The following is a 21,198-nucleotide window of genomic DNA, read 5'->3' as shown; positions in this document are numbered from 1 at the left end:
GAAGCGAGTCGGACTTATGGAGCCTAGACTGTAGTGCTGCAGGTCACCGCTAGGGAGCGCTCTTTCAACCTAGGCGCCCACCTGCTTAAAAGGTCTCGACCGGTTTCTCTTGCAGTTCATCTCTATGGTGTTCGTTGTTGTTGCTTCCGGAAAGGGCGGAGCTTTCACTTCCGGCGGGGCCGTCCCTAGAGTAGAGATGGCGGCGACGGCAGCCGAGGTTGCGGCCTCTGGCTCTGGAGAGGCCCGGGAAGAAGCCGAAGCTCCGGGTCCGGCCTGGGATGAGTCCCAGCTACGAAGTTACAGCTTTCCGACCAGGCCCATCCCACGTCTGAGCCAGAGTGACCCTCGGGCGGAAGAGCTCATCGAAAATGAGGTGGGGGGCGGGGCTGCTGCTGAAGGGGTGGAGGAAGGGACCCCGTTAGCGGAGAGGTGGCACACTGATCGGATTGTGGACAGAGGCTTGAGAGGCGGGAAAGGGAGATGCTACGTCAGGAGTGCGTGACAGGAGACACTGTTGTGAATTTGACAAATACAGATATCGTCGAGAAGAACATATTAGCGCCTTGGAATTACTTCATTGATTTTTTTTTTTTTGATGTTTTTGCTTAGGAGCCAGTGGTGCTGACCGACACAAACCTTGTGTATCCTGCACTGAAGTGGGACCTCGAATACCTGCAAGAGAATATTGGCAACGGAGATTTCTCTGTGTACAGTGCCAGCACCCATAAGTTCTTATACTATGATGAGAAGAAGATGGGCAATTTCCAGAACTTTAAGCCAAGGTCCAACAGGGAGGAAATTAAATTTCATGAGTTCGTTGAGAAACTACAAGCTATACAGCAGCGCGGGGGAGAAGAGCGGTAAGTTGACCCGTCAGTAGAACCAGGGCATCCGCTTTCCTGTACTTGTTTGAAGGTGTGGTGGAGTTGGGTAAGAAGAGATTGGCACCTCCAAGCCTCGGGGTTTCACGAGTGAATATTCTGCTCTGCGCTTTGAGTTCTTGATGGTTCTTTTTAGCTTAGTGGATGAGGGCAGCATTAGCCTTGAACTGTGAGTCCAATTTCCTGTCTTTGGTAGTTAGAGTGACACTTGTCTTGCAGGGTCAGTCAGACGAAAGAAAGGCTTTGACCGTGCCTATGTGGAACTTATAATAGGCTGATGAAATATGTCCAGTTATATCCTTGTGCGTTTCTGTTTGGGAGGGCTGTCCAGGGTTCGAAAATTTCAAGCTCAAAATGGAAGATTTTTACTTAAGATCTTTTGATTTCTTGGAAAAAAAAAAAACGATTGTGTTTTATGTGTGCAGGTGTTTGTATTTCGTTGCTATTGTTTTTTTTGGGGGGGCGGGGGATGGGCAGGGACTCACTCTGGAGCTCTAACTGGCCTGGCTGGAACTTGCCATATAGACTAGCATTGCCTCAAACTCGTTAAGATCCTCTTGCCTCTGCCTTGAGTGCTGAGATTAAAGGTGTGCATGGGTGTTTACCTGTATGTCTTGCACACCATGTGTATTTAATGCCTGTAGAGGGCAGAAGGCATTCCATTCTCTGCAAAGGAGTTACAAATAGTTGTTAACTGCCAAGTGGGTCCTGGGAACCGAGCCATGTGGGTCCCAGTCTCCTACTGCAGCTGTTACCCGATGAACCAGCTCTGCAGCCCTTTTGACATTTAAAGCGCACACACACACACACACACACACACACACACACAGACACATGCACACGCATGCACACAGAGTAAGACAATAATTGCTTGTTGGATTTAGCCCTGAAATTGACAGTCTTGATTCTCAAATACTTTTCTGGCTAGGGACAAAAAGTTGAGCCATCCTTTATGATTTGGGTTGAGGGGTATCAGGATCCTCTAGCTTTGGGAAGGTCAGAACACATTGCTTGATACACTGTTTTGTTCCATTGGTCCAAAATCATTTGGAAGAGTGATTCTTCCTTTTTGTTTTTATTTCTACTTCTGAGGACCGCCCAGTTATATAGGTTCCAGACAGCAGTCAGTCCCACATTATAAAATTGTCCCTGGAGAATTGCTTTCGCTGAGTCCTTAACAGTGACTGACCGTCCCACATTTGATGGCCATATCTGGAGTACTCTGTAGTCTCCTGTCTTGATTCTCTTTCTGGCTTCCTAGCATTAGAATGTAACTAAGTGACTAGATTTTAAAGGTCTGGGCCAATGAGATGGCTCATTGGGTACATGTGCTAAGTGCCAAGCCCGCCAGCTTGAGTTAATCTCCAAGACCACCATGGTGGAAGAGGAGAACCAGCTCACACAAGTTGTCCTGTGACCTCACATGCATACTGAGAGGTATTCTGAGCTTTTATAGCTCAGTTGTAATAGGCATATGGTTTAGATTTGTGGCTTACTTTTTTTTTTGGTAAGTAGGTGTGTTATACCTGGCAGAGTGGTGCATGTGTGTAATTGTAGCACTCAGGAAGTGGAAGCAGAATAGTGAGGGATTCAGGGCCAGCCTCTCTTACCCTGAGAGAGCCTACCTAGGAGGTTCCTTGTAGCTAGGTTTTTCCAAGTTACTGAGATTTCTAATTAATGTTGCCGTAACTGTTAGGACTTAAGGCAGTGAAGTCCCTTATTTTCACTCAGACATGCTTGGCCTGGGTCACATCAACTTGTCTATTCCTGACACAAATTGTCCCAGTAGTAACAATCTGGAATTTTGCAGTTTGGATGTAGCAAAGGGAAAAACAGGATAGTGTGAACTATTTCCTAAAATCATACTTGGAAGCAACACAGTCCCTCTGTGACATTGTATCAGTCGAACCAAGGTCCCACAAAGGAGGCAGCTGGTGGACAGTGTTAGAATCAGCCACAGCAGTCATCAGGGTCCAGAGGAGGTGGAGGTGGATCAGGTCCTGAAAGGAGTCCGGTTCATCATAGACTTTGTAGACAGGCTTCCAGGGAACGTCATTGTGTGAAATCCCCATGTGCGTGGCTCTTGTTCATGAAACCTTGATTCTTAGGTAGTCTGTATTGTGGTCCAGAGGGTGAAGAATCGTGCCTTTGAAGAGCTTGCTGTGGAGCAGAGCTCAGACACGGAGAAAGAATTCACCTCTGTGACTACTGTTCACCTTCTTGCCTTGGAGATGCTAGTAACAGCCTTGAGTTCCCGACGTAGCGGGGCACTACCAGGGACCGCTCACGCGTACTGATGGGAGTTTTCTCTTGGGGAATGTAGGTTGTATCTGCAGCAGACACTCAATGACACCGTGGGTAGGAAGATTGTCATGGACTTCTTGGGTTTTAACTGGAACTGGATCAATAAACAGCAGGGGAAACGTGGCTGGGGGCAGCTGACCTCTAACCTGTTGCTCATCGGCATGGAAGGTAAGAAATGCTTCCAAAAGCATGGCTTTGTACCACGCAAGCCTGATTTCTAATCCTGTCTCCACTACTTAGTAGCCACGTGACTGGAAACTAGGCCTTGGACTTTTTTTTTTTTTTTTTTTTTTTTTGGTTTTTTCGAGACAGGGTTTCTCTGTGTAGCCCTGGCTGTCCTGGCACTCACTTTGTAGACCAGGCTGGCCTCGAACTCAGAAATCCGCCTGCCTCTGCCTCCCAAGTGCTGGGATTAAAGGCGTGCGCCACCACGCCCGGCGGCCTTGGACTTTTTAAGGCTTCAGCGTCCTCATCTGCAAAAGGAACAAGCTAGCATAGTATAAGTAGCTGCCGCAGTTGAATGAGGTAATGTATAACGTAAGTCATTTGGATAGTGGCGTGCAGGCTTGAGGAAGTTTTCTTCCTCTCTCAGTGGTGCTGTGAGCACGATGCCAAGATAGGGAGGTCTCTGTGAAACACTGCCGCGTTCCATCGCAGTACAGGGTGTTGAGGGATCTATTCCTGTACAGATGGAAACTTGTTTTAAAAAGACAGGTTCTCACTAGATAGCTCTGGCTGAAACTCAGTCTATAGAATAGACCAGAGTGGCCTTGAATTCACAGAGATCCACCTGAGTGCTGGGGTAAAAGGAAGACATGCGTCACGGAGCCTGGCAGAGACTATACTTCTAATAAGGTGAAACCTTATCTCTTAAATACATATCTATGGGGTTCAAAACTGAAAGGATATAAATAGGCATTAGCCGTGAGTCTTCTCCCCTTACTCTCAGCTTCTCAGTTTTCCTCTCCAGAGACACTTCATGTTGTACTCCTTTGTGTTTCTTGCTGGGGGTTTTTATATATACACAAGTAAATATGTAAATGTGTTTTGACTTTTTAATGGTTTTTAAATTGTTAATCTTATCTGTATGAATGATTGTGTACATGTATGTATGAGTGTATGTCTGTGCACCTTCTGTGTACCTGGCGCAGGTAGCTATAAGAAGGAGGCAATTGATCCTCTCAAACTGGAGTTAAGGTGGTTGTCAGCCATCATGTGGATGCTAGGAATCAAACCCTGGTCCTTTGTAAAAGCAACAAGTGCTCCAAACTGCTGGAGCCACCTCTCCAGCGTTTAAGTGCTGTTCAGGAGAAGGAACAGTTTGCAGGGTGGGGTTGTTTTTCAGTGCCTAGTACCAGCTCAGCGCTAAACCATCAACAGCTGTGCAGTGATTACTGTGTAAACGTGGAGAACCAAGAAACACAATGATGTCACTGACCTGATTGAGCCCCTGAGTCGTCTCCTTTGACTGGTATTTCTCAGATTTGGACTTTTGATAGCAGTATTAAAGAGGTTTCACACAGTGCAGCTTAGGAATTGACACTCACCTGCCCATTTAAAACCAACTTTGGCTTTTTAGAAAAACTCTGGTTCTGCTTTCCTGGCTCTGGGCCAATCTTTCATTTGCTGTGGCCAGGTGCCTCTGGTGGAGATGCAAGGGCTACTTTGAGGACGCATTTGGACTGTCCATAGTAGGACGGCAGCCGTCTTGGCACACTAGGTGTTTAGTTTGTGACAGATTTTCACTGTATATCCCTGGTTAGCTATAAACACTCTACGTAGCTCAGGATAGCCTGGCGCTCATATCAGTGCTTCTGCCCAGCCTCCCTAGAGCTCTGACTGTAGCTGTGACCTTAGTTATACAGGATAGATGGAATGTGCATTAGGACAGAACTAAGTAAAGGTACCAGTATATGGATGTGTATATATATTTACATTTGTGACACTGGGGATTGTCATAGGTCCTTGCATGCAGACAAGTGCGGTACAATTAAGCTGTCCCAGCTGTTTTAAAAACATTTTCAGGTTAAATCAGGGTTTCACTAAGTTGTCTGTGCTAGCCTTGAAATTATGATCCTCCTGCTTCAGACTCTTAAGTAGCCTGGCCAAGGTGACATTCTAAGCAATGTCTCTTAAATTCTGCAGCCCTTTCCAATAATTGAGTCATCTCTCTCTCTCCCTGCGGCTCAGCAGCCCAGTGTTGCTCTGAGCAACTCTGTATTCTGCAGGTGTGTCGAGGCAAGAACACGAGAGTCTGTGGGCGCCAGAGAACTCTTCATCGGAGAGTGTGTGTGCCATCAGTACCAGTCCTCTCACTTCTCATTGTTTGCTGCCCTTGGATTCTTGCCACAGTCAGGAAGAGTGTACGCGTGTTGCCTGTCAGACGTATTTAGTGAACTCTTGATACTAGTAAGGGCATCAGCCACCAAGGAGAACAATTTCCCAGCTGGTGATGTACCTTGCCCTTGATGGTTGGTTGCTCAAGTTTACTGCACATAAAATGGAACCGTTGACTGATTCACTACGAGTTAAGTTAACGCTTAGCTGGGAGGAGAGCCTGCAGCACTCAGCTGTATCTGCAGTTCACCTGTGCAATGGGAGCCACTGCCTCAGCTAAGAAAATGTCCTTTTTGGTTTTTTTTGCAGGAAATGTAACACCTGCTCACTATGATGAGCAGCAGAACTTTTTTGCCCAAATAAAAGGCCATAAGAGATGCATCTTATTTCCTCCGGATCAGTTCGAGTGCCTCTATCCATACCCTGTCCATCACCCCTGTGACAGGCAGAGCCAGGTGAGCTTAAGTGGTTGAAGAGGGTGTATAGCTCTGGGCTCTAGGAATGCCTTTGACATCAGAGGCTGGAATATCTTTGCCCTTCCCTTTGGGGGTGCCCTTCCCTAAAGGTCTGCTTTACTACTGGTCTTGTCTACAAACAAGCCCAAAGAAGAACTTCACAGTGTAGCCTACATGTTCCAGGCTCCCATGATGATCTCAGATATTTTTAAGTATAAACAGAGCTAATTGTTAGAGGACAGACCCCTTCATTAATGTTGGAAGACTTAGATTCCTTAGTCTGGGTTGGTTGGCTTGTTTGTTTGTTGCCTTGGTTTCATCAGTTGCGAATGCCTCCACTGACTTTAACAACTGTTCTCTTTTATTGTGTATGCTTCTTCTTTTTGATAGGGAGATAGGTAAATACAATATTTTCTGTGTATGAGTGTTTTGCCTGAATATATGTATATTTACCATGTGCATGCCTGGTGCCTGTGGAGGCCAAAAGAGGAGGTTGGATCCCCTGGGACTGGAGTTACGGATGGTTGTGAGGCCACCATGTGGTGTGGGAACCAAACCTGGGTCCTCCACAAGAGCAGCCAGTGCTCCTAACTGCGGAGCCATCTCTCCAGCTTCTGACATCGTCTTGAGGAGGAGAAAGATGCCTTGCTATTTCATGTAGCAGTCTTCCGGTTAGAATTTGTTTGGGGGAAAGTTTGGAAAGGTGTGGGTAATGGATGAATCCTTACTCCTTGTGTCTTAAGGCTTTGAGGAGTTCCTCAGAGCGCAGGAGCACTGAAATGTAGAAATCGTTATAGTGTAACCTGTGAGTTGCTCTCTGAGAGGCCAGGTAATATCTACTGTGTCCTCTCCATACAAACGGAAATCTTTTCTTTCTTTTTTTTTTTTTTTTTTTTTTTTTTTTTTGGGTAAGCTGCGTTAGCAATCACTGGACTGACCTTTTTTCTCTTTCTTGACCCTTAGGTGGACTTTGACAATCCTGACTACGAAAGGTTCCCCAATTTCCGAGATGTGGTTGGTTATGAGACAGTGGTTGGCCCTGGCGATGTTCTTTACATCCCGATGTACTGGTGAGGAGGAGAGGGACGAGGGTCTCTTGAAACACTTCTTCTCCTGTTCCCAGAAAGCTTTGCCTGAGTCCCTTTTCAGTTGTGTCAGGATTATCTACCTGCAGGAAGATGAGCATGTCCACACTGAGCACACTGACCATAGAGGACAGCTCTCTCTTAAAAGGAAGACATTTCCTCAAATCCAAAGAGACCTGTAGTCCCTGTACTACCCCTTCATTATTTGGAGACCAAATGCCCCAGCCCCCAGCCCCCAGCCCCCTGTATGTTTCACAGAACGAGCATAAAGCACCTGTCTTTACCCTTTCCTTTAACTGAACTATATGAGTTTTTCATCCTTGTCTCTGGAAAGTAAACAGGAGCCCCCCCCCCTCCACCCACCTCCTATTCTTTTTCTTTTTCTTTTTAATAGGTGGCACCATATAGAGTCATTACTAAATGGGGGAATTACCATCACTGTGAACTTCTGGTATAAGGTGAATATATTAGTGAAGTTTTGTTGTTGTTGTTGTTGTTACTGATATGTACAGACAGACCGACATAATTTCTTTTATTTGTGTTTGTGTGTGTCGTGTCCATATGGAACTGGGGCTGGGGTGAAGTAGCCATAGAATTAAGTGGGCTGGCGTGGGCTGGGGTTGTTGACTCTCCCTGGAAGTGATTTGCAGGGAGTTAGAAGGGAGGCTGGGACTAGAGAGGCAATGCTGCAAGCCTGGTTAAAGGTAGTTCCTGAGCTCCTGCTTCCTTTGTAGGGGGCTCCCACCCCTAAGAGAATCGAATATCCTCTCAAAGCTCATCAGAAAGTAGCCATCATGAGAAACATTGAGAAGATGCTTGGAGAGGCCTTGGGGAACCCACAAGAGGTAAGGACTGACAGCATTCTCTGTAGCTCCTCTGTTTTAGTAGCTGCTGTCTTCTCCATAGAGTTGATTTGTATATTTAGGAAATCTTGTTTTCTGTCGAGAGCAGGGCTTGACTGGTGGATCTATTATAATCTGTTCCATGCTAGTAGTAATGTCTGCCTCGGGGCGTGTGTGCCATCTGGGGACCCCTGAGCGGATTCTTCTGGAATGGGAAGTGTGGAATAAGGCATCTCCCTGTGCTCTCCCAGCTGGGCCAGGGCTGCTCTAGGTAGTGCTGAGTCCTGCTTCATCCCCAGGTACATTACTGGTCCATTGGTAAAAGAGGGAGGTGTGTCTTTTACTTGCCTTACCCTCCTTCCTGTGGTTTGTCTCAACATCAGAGGTGCCTGTGGGGCTGAGAGCACCAGTACTAACTGCAGGTGGCCTTTTGAGGATGGAGAAGCATTTAAGATTCTTCAGGCACATTGGAGAAGCCCACAGACACACTTTTCGGTGTTTAGAGGTTATTGGCTCCTCAGACCATTTCCTGTTTGATGGGTGCTGCTTGCAGATACACAGGGTATTATAAAAGGGAAGGAGAATAAACTGGACCTCCAAAGGGTCACTGTCATAGAGTATTAAGTTGACATTCAGGAGAGTTGATTAGAAAACTTACAAGAACTGAAGAGCATTTGTCCCTGCCCTTAGCTGGAGATTGCATGTCTCTAGGTACACCCAGTCCTACGCCAGGATCGGGAGATAGGCAGTTCTGATTGGCTTCTCATATCTCTTTACAGGTGGGGCCTTTGTTGAACACCATGATTAAAGGCCGTTACAACTAACCTGCCAGAGGTCAAGGCCTCCTGTCAGGTGACTGCTATCCTGTCCACATGCTTCGTTGATGATGAGGACAGGACACTCCAAGCACTAGTATTGCACGCTGCACTTAATGGACTGGACTCTTGCCATGGCCCTGGAGGCAGGTGTCTGAGGCGAGGCAGGGTAGTTGACTCCACTCCCATTTGGAAAGGTTTCTCACCCTTGCCTCTTGAGCCCCAGAACCTTCCCTCTTTGCCCCCCTGAAGTCCTGCATTTAGTGTGTGGAGTCCCAGCTTCTGGTTGTAATCATGTCTGTGTTAGTCTGTTAACCTCAGGGTGTATGTGTGTGTGTACATGTGTGCATATGCATGTGTGTATACACACACATGCATGTATCTGTTCCTTGTTCCCTCTTCCTGGGTCAGGATGTCACTTCTGGCTCTCAGCTCCTGTCTCCTGAAGCCTCAGTGCCTCAGCCTGGGAGGAGAGATGCTCCTGTGTCCCTACAACATCTGGGCTGTGGTGCCAGAATGACTCCGCACATCAGTCTGCCTTCTGCCAGTTTTTGCAGCATAGTCAGGCTACAAACCAGGTGGCAATAACTGCTGGGGCCCTAATGGGGACATTGAGAAGGAGGTTTATCTTTGGGAGGTAGCCTTCTAGTGGAAGAGGATTAGATGAGATTCCAGTTGAAAACTACATGCTTAAGCCATACATAGAAGGAAAACTTGGGGACCTGAAACCAGGATTGTGCATATGTCCAAATACAGGCATTTGCAGCCGTTCTCTTGAGTACCAGCTCCTGTCCCTGTGCTGCACTGAGGGATTCTAGCTCTGACTTTTTTGGGCTCCAGGGGTATGAACCTCTGCATGTGTGTGTACACAGCTGCACACTTGTATGTATGTGTGATCACACTTGCCATTCTTCTTGCTCACTAAGGTTCTCAACTGCTAACATTGTCCAGTGTGACAGTACAGCGTGAACCCCAGATACTGCCTGACTCAGCCTAGAGCTTTTACACTCAGATTTTAGCCATCCCGTCTTGGTCAGATCTTACTGCAACCTACCTAAAGCTGACTGGCTCAAGCCTCCTAGTCCTGTGTCTTTCCCTGTCTGGACCACATCCCTGCTCCTGCTGAGTAGATGAATTGGGGTCAGACTTAGGCAGCTAACTCAATACCTTTCATCCACCTCAGGGCAAGGGGAAAAAATGTCCTCTTGCCTCTTATAGCCAGCGCCTCTGCCAGACCCAACAAAGCGTCGCATGTGAGCTGGAGTAGAGCTGGGAGAGCTTGGAGATAGAATTTACTTTTCTGTTGGTAGCTGTTTATGGGAGCCCTCCTCAGGGCTGCAGCTTATAGCTGGGCAGCTCAGCGTTACACAACACAGAGCGCAATCATTTGTATCTGTTAAGAGGGAATGGGGCCCCTGCAGCTTGGCGAGTGGTGGCCCCGTGTCCACTTACCTCAAGTTCCTTCTCTGTCAACCGTCAACCTTTTTTTCTCTAAAATCGGAGTTGGAAGTCTGATTTTATTCTTTTCTTTGTCACCTTTTAATCCCCTTCCCTGTAGCTTTGACCTCCGGTGTTCAAGCTGTGGGTCTTAGCCCTGAAGCTCAGCTTCAGTGCCCCGTGGACTGAAAAGATGCTTGTGCACCCTGTGTGCGTTTAGGGGCGGGAGCTTTAGTGCCCCGTTCTGGGGGCTCTGATGCAGTGTGGTTGTGCAGACCTGGTACCTTCTTGAGTATGGCTCTTTAAATACAGCCAGTGCTGGACAATGTGATTGCGGTAAAGGCATGCCTCCATCTCTTTTGGGAAAGAGGAATGCAGCAGAAGAGGGGGGCAGAGTGGTATCAGTTTGGCCACCGTGGTGGATTTTCATTCTCCGCAGATCTATGGTCCTGGCTCTGCCCTCAAAGGTGTCTGGGATGTGTGGCAGGGAGTCTGGATCTGCTCGGTTGACCCTTCAGTGTAACTCTGCTCTCACGGGTCTGACCTAGGGTGGCTGAGGGCAGGGAGAGAGAAGGTGAGCTTAGGCACCATCACAGGATTGGCCCTGATGCTGGGATGATGTCATGGCTGTTCCTGATCTTAGACACCTGATGTGTACCTGTTGTTTCCAGCTCTGTCCCTCACAGTGCTGCGTGGTAGCCCCTTTACAGATGAAGAAACCACTGAGAGTAGGTGAAGAGTGGTAGACAAGAGCAAACCTAATGCCATTTAGCTATAAACCCACTACTCCCCTGCTCCTCCATTTCTTCCAAATGCTGTTGGTTCTCTACCTCACCTCAAGCCTCGTTCCCTAGACAGTGTGCAGGTAGACTCAGGCAAGAGGGTGTGGACGGGTGAAAGGCTTTGGGGGTTCCAGCTAGAGACATGGAAAAGCTGCCTAGAAAGCCATCTTAACAAGCTAAGGGTTCTGGGAAGCAGCAGAAAAGTGAGCTCCGGCCCTGCTGAGGAAAGGGGTGCTGTATGCCCCGTAGCTCCTCTCACCACACCTCTGTGTGCTGAGAAGTAGCTCTAGTAACTCCATTCATGTTCTGCTGGGCCACTTCCTCCTGGGGATGGCAAGCAGGGTCTCACCTAGGCTAGGGTCTCAACCCTAGGGCTGTTGAGGCTCCAGTTGTACTTGCAGCAGAGCAGGCATCTCTATTGTGTACCCATTCTAGCCAACGGCCTGGGAGTCAGACGTGCCAAGGAAGGTGGAGAACTGGGCTTGTCCAGGGGTCAGCCATCTTGCAGGCTCTCGTGTTTATACCAGCAGTACAGTGAAAACTACTGTTTTGTGAAGTCAAATATTTGCTGGGGGGTTAGAGTTATGGGGTGGAGGAGGGGCTGTTCTGGGCATCAGTTGAGCAGATGCCCAGGATGCCTGGGGGAGACCAGCTTCCCCTACAAATCAGAGCTCTAAATTACAAGGTTTTTACCAACGCGAACAGTTGGGGGAAGTCGTCTGCTCTCATTTGCGTAATGGTTTCTGTCACTGGTGATTAGACACAGGATGAAGGAAAAGAAATTTGACAATTAGGAATGAGCCATCATTAATCTGAATCTGTTAGGAGACAGAGAGGGGAAGGCTCCTTACTATTGGGCCAACCTAGTATGGGGAGACACTCCCTATCTCTGACCCCAGAATCTTGTGGGCCAGGTACCCTTTTGGAGTTCCCACAAGTGTGGGTAGAGCTTGCATGCCTTCATAGACTGGAGTCCAGTCCCAGCTTGAGGTGGGTTTGCAAACAGACATCTTTCTGCCTGAGCCCTCGCAGTTGAAGGTAGGTAGGCTGGCTACCACGTGTGCTTAGTTACAGGAAGGATCTCTGTAGTAGTCAACACTGTTGCGCTCCACCTGTGACAGGGATCTGTCACTTTGAAGCACTTGAGCTTGTGCGGGAAGCCTGAGCTTCATCAAACCCCAGACACTGGTGGAAGTTGGAAAGGAAACCGTATGAAGAGTAGCAGAGCCTAGGTGTGTGCAAGGAGGGGTGTGAGGAAGAGCTGGGTCCAGCACAGGCTGTCTGGGAGGAGACTCAGCCTCTCAGCAGCATTGTCTTACTCTGGATCAGCAAGCCACTGCTGTGGGGAACATTGAGGTTCCTGGCTCAGTGACCCAGTGATGTGGCTATTGAAAAATGGAGAGTCCAGCGTAGATCTTCCAGTGTTTGCGAGTTACCTCACCACTCACCCCCGTCCCTGTAAACGCCTAAGAATATTAGTCTGTACCAAGTAGTGGTCCTCACCATTAGTGTGTTCCTTAGACCCCAGGCCCCCTCAAGGCTTGGAGGGGGCTCCTCTCTCTCCTTTCATAATGTGAACTTCTCAAGGATGGTGCTATCTCAGTCCTTGGTAAGTTCCCTACCTCTGTTGTCTTTCATCCTTCAAAACTTGGTGCAGAATTTAGCAAGGGCTACCAGCAGGGACCCTCTGACCAGGTGTGGGGATGGGGATAGCTCAGGGTTCTAGAGGCCAGGCCTTTCCAGTTCCTGTTTCTCTTGGTGTCCTCTTAACCCATCTTTAAGAGGATCCTTGAGCTTTCTCCTACCTAGGCTCTCAAGTGGCCTCTTTACTAAGGCTCTTTTCCTCAAAGACGCTCTCTGGCTCCAAGTGCTGGGCAGCCTGGCTGGAGGATCCCTCTCCACAGGGTCTGTCCCTGCCCCTGCTTCACTTCTGACCTCAGGTAGCTTTGTTGCTGTGTCCTTGCTGAGTTGCTGTGTCCGTCTGCTCTGTCCACTTACCATTCCTCGGTCTTTCCATGCTGGGTCATTGTCTTACTCTGGCCATCCTTCCTACTTTTTCTTCAGCCAGCTCTGTTTAATTATAGACCTATAGGGTCCTGCCTGGAGCCCCGTTGAGCACTTTGGGGACGTTTCTGGAGGAACAGAGGCTCAGAAACTGGTGTCCTCAAGGCCCATGGGCCTGTGGTTAGCGAAGCCTCGGAGACAACTGGGGAGGAACTTGGAGAGGTGAAGGACTTGGTGAGGAGACTTGGAGAAAGAGGCCAGGCTTGGGAAAGCAGGGTGGCAGGAGCGAGCTCTGTGTTTCCATGAGTGTGTCCTTGTGCCTTAGGGTCCAGCAGTTCAGGGATGAGGGGCATTTTCTGAATGTCTCCTAATTTCTCTCAGGTCTTTGGCTCAGTGTCACCAAGTTTGACAGACCCCTTCGTTCCTGAGCTTGCTAGAAGGGAAGCAGCACGTTGAGTGGTGTGGTGTGGTGTGGTGTCACGAGCGGAGGCCTCCCATGCAGAAGGCTGGGGTGGTAGGGACAAGAGAAAGGGCCCAGTGGTCGGCTTCTCACCGATGACTCTCCATGCCTCAAGAGACTAAGTATAGTAGTTGGTTCAAGAAGTTACTCTAAAACTGCCTGCCCTCTTCACCTAAAGTCTCTTCTCATTTCGGGGAGGAATGCAAGTCCTTAATTTTCAAGGGAAGACAGTCAGTCTAGTGTTTAAAAGCATTGTCTGGGGTCTGGTCCCTTTGGTACATTTCTAGCTTGCTACTACTTACCAGCTGGGTTTGACCTTGGTTGATTGATTGAACCTGAGTCTCGGTTTCCTTTCCTATAATGACTTGTGGGGGTGGGGGTTTGAAAATATCTACCTCAGGGTTGCTGGATGAACTGAAATGATGTCTGTAAAGCTTTAGCACAGTGCCTGGCAAGCACTTAATAAACGGCTGTGGTGGTGGTGGTTTGCAGTATGTGACTTATTTTAACAACTTGCCTTCAGTGGTGTGTACGATGTCCAGCGACTCAGCCTCTCCAAACCCATGCATGCCTCTTCTGCCTGGTCAGCCAGACTCCGGCTCATTGCCGCCTGGTGGTCTGAGCCCCTCACTGACACATGGTGGGAGCTCAGTTGCCCCTCATCCCACCCGGGGAAGCTACTGCCTCTCACATACAGAGGCACTGGCAGAGGTGTGAGCACCTACCCCTGCTCATGCCTGTCTCCCAACTGTCATTAGGACCTGTTGCCACTCCCTTCCAAATTCCTCTGGAAGAGAGTGACAGCTCAGGCCCTTGTGGCTCACTTTTATGACATTCAGCATGTTTAAATGACACAATGTGTTAAGATTGCTCTAGGGCATAGGGAATTCCAATTGAAGAAAATTGGTGGGTGTTGACATACTGTCTGTTAAGTGCTTCTGTCCAGGCACTGTGCTAGTCCCTTGCACTGGGTGCTCTTGGCTCAGTAGGGAAGTTAAGGATGCCCTGGACAAGCACTTCACTCAGCTGGGATATTCACAGTAGGGTAGGCCTTCTATGGAACACTACAGCCTGAACTGATAACTGGAAGACAGGTAGCTCCTTGGGTTGCAGAAAAAGTAGAAGGCATGTTTGTGCCCAGCTTTCTCTTACACTTAGTCCAGAGTGTGCCAGAGAAAAGCCTAGGTGGAGTAACACGAAAAGAAAACTCTGGTTAGTCACAGAGATCTGTCAATCCGTTTGGTTGCTGGGCTGCATTCATTGTGAAGGGCAGACAGATTGGACTGGGCCATTTAAAGTGCCCCGCTGTCCTCAACGTTTAGCCTAGCCGCTAACTGGGTTACTCAGGCTTCAGCCTGAAATTTACTTGGGTGCGTGGGGTTCCCCGCACCTCCCACAATGGGATGCCACTGATCTCCTGGATTCTGCACCACCCCTGGCTGCCTCCCTTTGTCTTATGGTGTCTCTGAGCAGCAGGGCATTTAGAGTCACCTGCAGTCACTACTTTTATGTAACTCAGGCCTTGGCTGTCTACCCTATTGGACCAGCCAAATTTATTGATTTATTCTTTTTGCTTAAGACCCGTTCACTTGGTCATCAGGGTCAGTCCTGTCTTTAGAGAAGCTCTGTACACTAACCTAGAATCGCTGTGTGTGTGGACCAGGTTTTTTATCCTGTTTGAGTATATGGTGTGTAGTGCGGTGCAGGGTCGAGGTTGAGAAATGACAAACACACACTGGGTCTGCCATTCTGTGTGACTTTGGAGAAATGACAAGTGCCTGGATTTGACCTCTTCGTAACTGCATACTTTGTGATGGTTACACAAAACAAGGTAGGTGAAGAAAGGCTTAGCAGAGGGACAATGGTGGCGAGACCCAGTCATCCGCCTTAGCCTCCAGAGGTTCAGATGTCTGTCCTTCCCAGAGTGGATCTCTTCTCCATCTGCCTTCCCAACTAGGTCCTGTGGCCAGTCTTAAGGTGTGCCTGGTTGTCAGCACCTGAGCAGGGCCCAGAGTCGAGCATCGACTCCTGCTCAAGGCTCCCTTCCTCTCGTCAGTGACTTCCAGCTCTCTCAAGGACCTTATCACCATTGCCATCAGGCAGTGATTTTATAGAATTCATTTTCCACACTATATAAATACAGAACTGTGAAATCAATACATCCTCTTTTCCTCTCTTCAGGAATAAAGATAATTGCTTGAAGGTTTGTACTAGCTGGTGACAGTAGTCTGGGGATAGGAGACACTGATGTGGGAGGGATGTCACAGTAGGGCCACAGTGGTGCAGACAAAGTTGTCATAGGCTGTTGTGCTAGTCTGGAGGCAGATCACCCCAGGCTAGAAGATGTTGCTTCTGCACACATCTTTGAAATTTCACTTCTGCCAGTCCTTCATAGTCAGCATGGCTGTTGCTCTCCCAGGGACGTGCACGATCCACTGCTGTGAATGCCACACATGGGTCTGAATCCCCACCTAACCACTTCCTAACTCTAACCTTAGTTAACCTCTCTGGGCCCCAGCTTCCTGGTTTGGTCTGTGAAATAACAGGTAGCTTGCAACATTGAGGGTTTGTGAGGCAAGCCTCAGACCCAGTTCAGGGAGGGCACTTGGGAAATGTGTTTTATTACAAAAACTATAGTGTTTTGTGGGTGCAGGGAGAAAAACTGCTGATAGCAGAACTTTTCTTACTCTGTCCTGATTTTTCAAGTACAGTTCTCAAAGAATTCACACAGAAGAGCTGTACTTGAGGTGAAGAAAGAAACATGGAGACCATAGGTGGTAGAGGGGACTGGAAATCCATAAGCCAGAGCTGGGGTCAAAGATGGTTCTGCCAGGACAGGATCTCAGGGAGCAGGGATGGAGACCAGACCTGTTGAAGGGGCAAGAGGGGCAAGAAGGTGTGTGTGCAGGGCACAGATGCTGGGTGGGGAGAACTTGGGTGTCAGGAGTGGTGACTATAGGCTCTTTGGTCCTGCTAGGCCTCAGCCCCTTATCTTTAAAGTCACCACTTCCACTGCCTTTCAGAGCTGCTGGGACAGAGTGTGACGTAAAATGAACACTGTAGAGGCTCCTTCCTGAGTTGTTACTGAGAGCGAGGATTTAGGGGAGCTTCTATAGAGAGGTGGGCCACAGAAGCTCAGAGGTTTTCAGACTGCAGTTTGTCATGGCCTGAGCTGGAAATCAGGTAGCTGGAAATGGGCAGCATCTCCATCAGAACACTGCCGTCCCGCCACATTTGACCGGCTCGAATTCTCTTCAAGAACTAAAAGCAGTATATGTAAGAGAGCCCTTTGAAGTTGTGTAGGACTAGGTTTGAATTATGGTTTCATCTTTGCCTTACGTTGACTGTTCAGTTACACTCTCGGAGCTTGAATACATTAACAGGTACCCTCGGATGGCTACTACTAGAAATGAGCGAAGTGAGATTGTAATATGAACTCAGTGTCTGGTGCCCACTAAGTGCCCAGTATATGTTAGCTTTCTTTGCTCCTTTGGAGACAGGTTGTTTGTCCAGCAGAGGAGAAAAGACTGGGTTGTCTGTGTTTCAGCTTGAACATTGCCAAAATTTCTTTTTCTCTTTTGGGGAGATCTATGGTCCCAAGGGAGTATGAATAGAGTTATGGGAGGGGAGTGTAGAACTCTACAGTATTGAACATGGGGTGGGGTGAATACAGCAGACAGAGAGAAGAGAGAGGGTACCACTGTGTGCTATAAGGAAAAGCCAGGCAAAGACAAAACTCTCCTATGGGTGAGGAGACAAGAGCTCTCAGCATAGAAACTGTGACCACAGGTCAAGGCTGTGAGAGATCCTACAGCCAGCCAGGTTTCCTCTGAAAACCTCTAGGAGCTGTGGCCCACCAAGAAAGGAAACAATGGAAAGCAGACATTATGAAAGTGGGAAGATGTTTTCATTATTTCTAGAGCCCCAAAATTGCACCACCATAGTCAAGATGTACAACAAATCGCCTAAGTTGGGTTCTAGACTTGAGCAAGTACAGGTGGGTGCAGAAGAGCAGCAGCCCAGCACGTGGGCCAACGGCAGCTCTGATTTGTGCTGGGACCCGTGTGACTGTGCTTTATTATCCACAAGTGGACATTTCTAGGTTCCTTAGCAGTCCTGTTGGTGCCTAACCAAGGTTTCTGGCCATTTTGCAATCTCGGGCATCTGAAACAGTATCCCAAATACATGGGGTGATTTCATTGCGTTCTTGCTAGACAAGTGTCTAGCTGGGGGCGGGGGGGAGGCCAGAGAAAAAAGGGTAGGCATGTTTAAGTGCATCAAACCCATGTACTACTGTTTGCTTCAAATAATCTGTAGGTTTGGGGATTTTGTTTTGGTTTTGATTTGTGTTTTTCCTTGAGATGCCCTCCTATGTAACCCTGTCATACTTGGAACTCACTCCGTCCTGCTGCCTCAGCCTTTAAGAGCTAGCTTAAGTGTGTGTATTCGCACATGCTCACTTACTTAAGCCCTTGACGTACAGAAGAGAGTTAGGATACAAGGTTTGCTATGTGATGCCAACATTTTAAAAGTACCGAGTCCTTAAATTGATTTTTTAAAGTTGAAGTCTCATTTCTTTCTGAGTCGTTTGGAGACATTTAAAATGACTAAGATTCGCCTAAATCCTTACAGAAGTTAGTTTGGGTCAGATGAAAGAAGGACTTAAGAAATCAAAGATGGCTGTGTTGGTGTGTGCCACCCGTAATCCTGGCATCTGGGAGGCTTTGCTGAAAGCTATGACAAGACCTGTCTCAAACAAGACAGAAAGTCAATACATCAAATAATGTTTTCCATTTGCATACTTAAGGGGTTGAAATGTAATCAGAATATCCGGTTTTATAAACAAATAAATTCAGAGACTTGTAAAATAAGTTTAGTTCTTCTTACAGGAAGAACAAGAGCTTGACTCAGCCTCTGAGTAGTTGTTTCTGTGAGCAGAAAAGTCATCCCCATGGCCTGAGAGCTCTCAGGACTGGATTCCAGCTGTGTCAGCCCACCTCCCAAGGACACACCGCTGGCAACCAAGAGGGGGCACCACTGTTAGTCAGAGCACAGGGCAGCCAAGAGGGGGCACCACTGTTAGTCAGAGCACAGGTATTGGCCAATAACTGCTTTAAAGGTCTTCAGAATTGATACCATTTAAGTTAGGAATCCCCATTTAAAGAGGTCTAAAATCAGCCAATCTAACGACATCAGGTTCCCTACATGACAGCGATTTGTGTTCATACCAAGTGCTCAGTCTCCATTTTTTATTATTGGACCTTAACTCATGGTTTGTTTCCTGTGACATGTGTGACCCATATAGACACGAGTGAATGGGTGACCCCCGAATTTAAGCTCTCTGAGGTTCCTAATGGCTGATACTGTCTAGCCAGGAAGAGCGCAAGCCCTGCACACCTCTCTGCTCTCATTATCTCCAACTAGGCTGATGTTCCATCTCCTCTGGGCCCAAGGGCTGCTCCCAATCCGTGTAGGAAATGTGAGAGAATCACTTGCTTACGCTAGTGCTGCTCCAGTCTATGACCAGGCAGCTCAGTGGACTTCTGGCCACCTGCCTAGTCTGATTGATGTAGCCTGACTGCTCTGAGAGCTAATAGGCTCTCCTGGTCTACCTGTGTGTCCTGGGCTTCTGAATCCTCTCCCTCCATCGCTGTCATCACAGCCCACTGCATTACCTAGTTTAGAAAGCAGACGACCGCAGCTTAGGAGACAGGAAGTGGTTTTGGAAGTGTTTGCTAGACTCCAGTGACCCTTTAAGGGGCAGCTGGTTGAGGGAGGCCACTGCACAACTGAGAGTAGATCTGCAGAGGTAGAGTGGTAGTATGAAATAAAATAGCAGACGTAGAGACCCTGAAGCCCAGCAGGATATAAAACAGCAGAGCTACTCTCAGGAGACCCTGACGCTCAGAGTCAGGAAGGAGGGGGCACCACGGGAAGCCTACAGTCCCCTGAAGTGATGACTGAACACATGCTTTGGGGTGCATAATGAGGGCAGGTGTGATCCCAGGGCAAGAGAAATCTCCAAAGCAACTGACGGGCTCCTCATGATGTCTGTAGATGTGGCAGATACATCTGAACCGAATGGCCATGAGGTTTCAGTTCTGAAGAGCTAGATGCGGTGAAGCTGATTAATGGGTCCACATCAGGCTGAATGGGAAGGAAGTCTCCAGAAGGATACCTTAGGGCTCAGTCTAGGCCTGCGTCCTGTCTGACATGTTTATTGACAGCTGACCAAGGCAGCAGGCTCATCAGATTTGCAGGTGTCGGAGCTAGGAGGTGGGAGGGGCAGCTAAGACTTTGCATGAAAGAGTCAGGATTCAAAAACGATTGCAACAGGCTGGAACACTGGGCTGGAACCAACAAGATTAAATTTAACAGGGATAAATGTAGAGTCCTGCACTTAGGTTAAAACAAAATCAATGGCATAAGTACTGGATGGGGGGCGGGGTGGACCCAGCTTGACAGCGGTTCGCGGAGAAAAGACCTGGGGGGGTTTAGTTGACTGAAAGCTCAATATGAGTCAACGGTGTGATGTGATTACTAAAACCCTAATATAGTCATGTGTAGTATTAACCAACACAACAGCGGGACATCCCTTCCTCCGGGCTGCTGCTGTGTGTCGCTGTGTGCTGGGATGGTCGAGCCACCTCTGGAATACAGGGTTCAATTTTGTGATCATTGTTCTGTTTTCTAAGGGTGGGTGCATGTGAAGAAATTCAGTTGATAGGCTGCCTGCAGGGCCTGGGTATAGATACCGTCAGAAGCTTGCCAGAGGCTCTGGGGTGCTGCGATTTTTGGAATGGACAGGAGTCTACTCTGATGTCCACAAAGGTGCGGTTAACTGAAGCACTTTGCTGAGATGTGGAAGAGAGGATGTAATTCCGCATTCCCTTACTTCCGATGGGTGGACGTGTCAGCCTTCCCAAAGTCAGCATGAGGAACAGAAGGGAGTCTAGGAGGCAGTGAGGTGGGAGGGAGTCTGTACATCCAGACCTCAAGTGTCTCCAGTGTGCTCCCTTGGGGCGAGCCGCCCCTGCTGTGGCCACAGCGTGGCGCACTTGCTCCATGCAGGGATCCAGAGCCACCTTGGGTGCTGCAATGGGCAGCACTGTGCTACCCACACTGACCACTTGGGGGAGCCTGAGAGCCCGCTCTGCACAGGCCAGCTAGGCCTGAGATTTCCTGTATGACAAAAAGACAAACGTCTGGAGATGACTCCACAGCCTTACCCCTCCCTGTGGTACCTGCTGGGGCCAAGCTTCTCAATATGAGCTACATTTTCACATGGCCCACCATGCCAGGGGCCACTCTTCTCACAGGAGTGCAGAGATCAGGAGCACCACAGCTGTGGGGTCACGGAAGGCCCCAAATGTCAGTGACAGGTCATGTGACTGGCACTAACTCACCTCAGCTCTGATAGGTCTCAGAGCCTTTAATAGTGGTCGTTCAATAACACTGCCACGAAGTTCACAGTCTTACAAGTGAAGAGTCATCGCCTAGGGCAAGGCCTGCAGGAACAGGGTTTCCAGAGGAGGGGCTAGGAAACTCATATTTCTAGTTACATCTGAAGAATCACTTCGAAGTTCTGGCTAGAGCCTAGGAGTCTGAATCCTAGCCAGTTTCCCAGTTGATTCTAATGTGCTGACTACATTACCTGAGAGCCCAGCTGGGCACAACGAGGCACTCATGGGTCTGGGCTAGCAAAGAGAACACAAGTTTGCTTTCCAGGTAAGCAGGAGAGTCTGAGCATGGGGACAATCTCCCAAAGTTTGAGCCCTGGCAGATGGAAGAGCCAC

General features: G+C 48.5%; 1 protein-coding gene across 1 annotated transcript; it reads left to right on the top strand.

Moving 5' to 3' along the window:
- The first annotated feature begins 128 nt into the window (after positions 1 to 128).
- On the top strand, positions 129 to 13,883 carry Hif1an (hypoxia inducible factor 1 subunit alpha inhibitor). Its single transcript, XM_021152512.3, has 8 exons — positions 129 to 373; positions 610 to 860; positions 3,205 to 3,353; positions 5,832 to 5,977; positions 6,941 to 7,047; positions 7,457 to 7,520; positions 7,797 to 7,907; positions 8,684 to 13,883. The coding sequence occupies exons 1-8, from the start codon at positions 197 to 199 to the stop codon at positions 8,726 to 8,728; spliced, it is 1,050 nt and encodes a 349-aa protein (XP_021008171.2). The 5' UTR covers positions 129 to 196; the 3' UTR covers positions 8,729 to 13,883.
- The last annotated feature ends 7,315 nt before the right edge of the window (positions 13,884 to 21,198 follow it).

Source organism: Mus caroli, unplaced genomic scaffold (genome assembly GCF_978045245.1).
Source record: "Mus caroli unplaced genomic scaffold, Mus_caroli_1 scaffold_20, whole genome shotgun sequence".
Classification (NCBI taxonomy): Eukaryota; Metazoa; Chordata; class Mammalia; order Rodentia; family Muridae; genus Mus; species Mus caroli.
The sequence above is the reverse complement of the archived record's forward strand: the minus strand, read 5'-3'. Positions and strand labels throughout refer to the sequence as shown.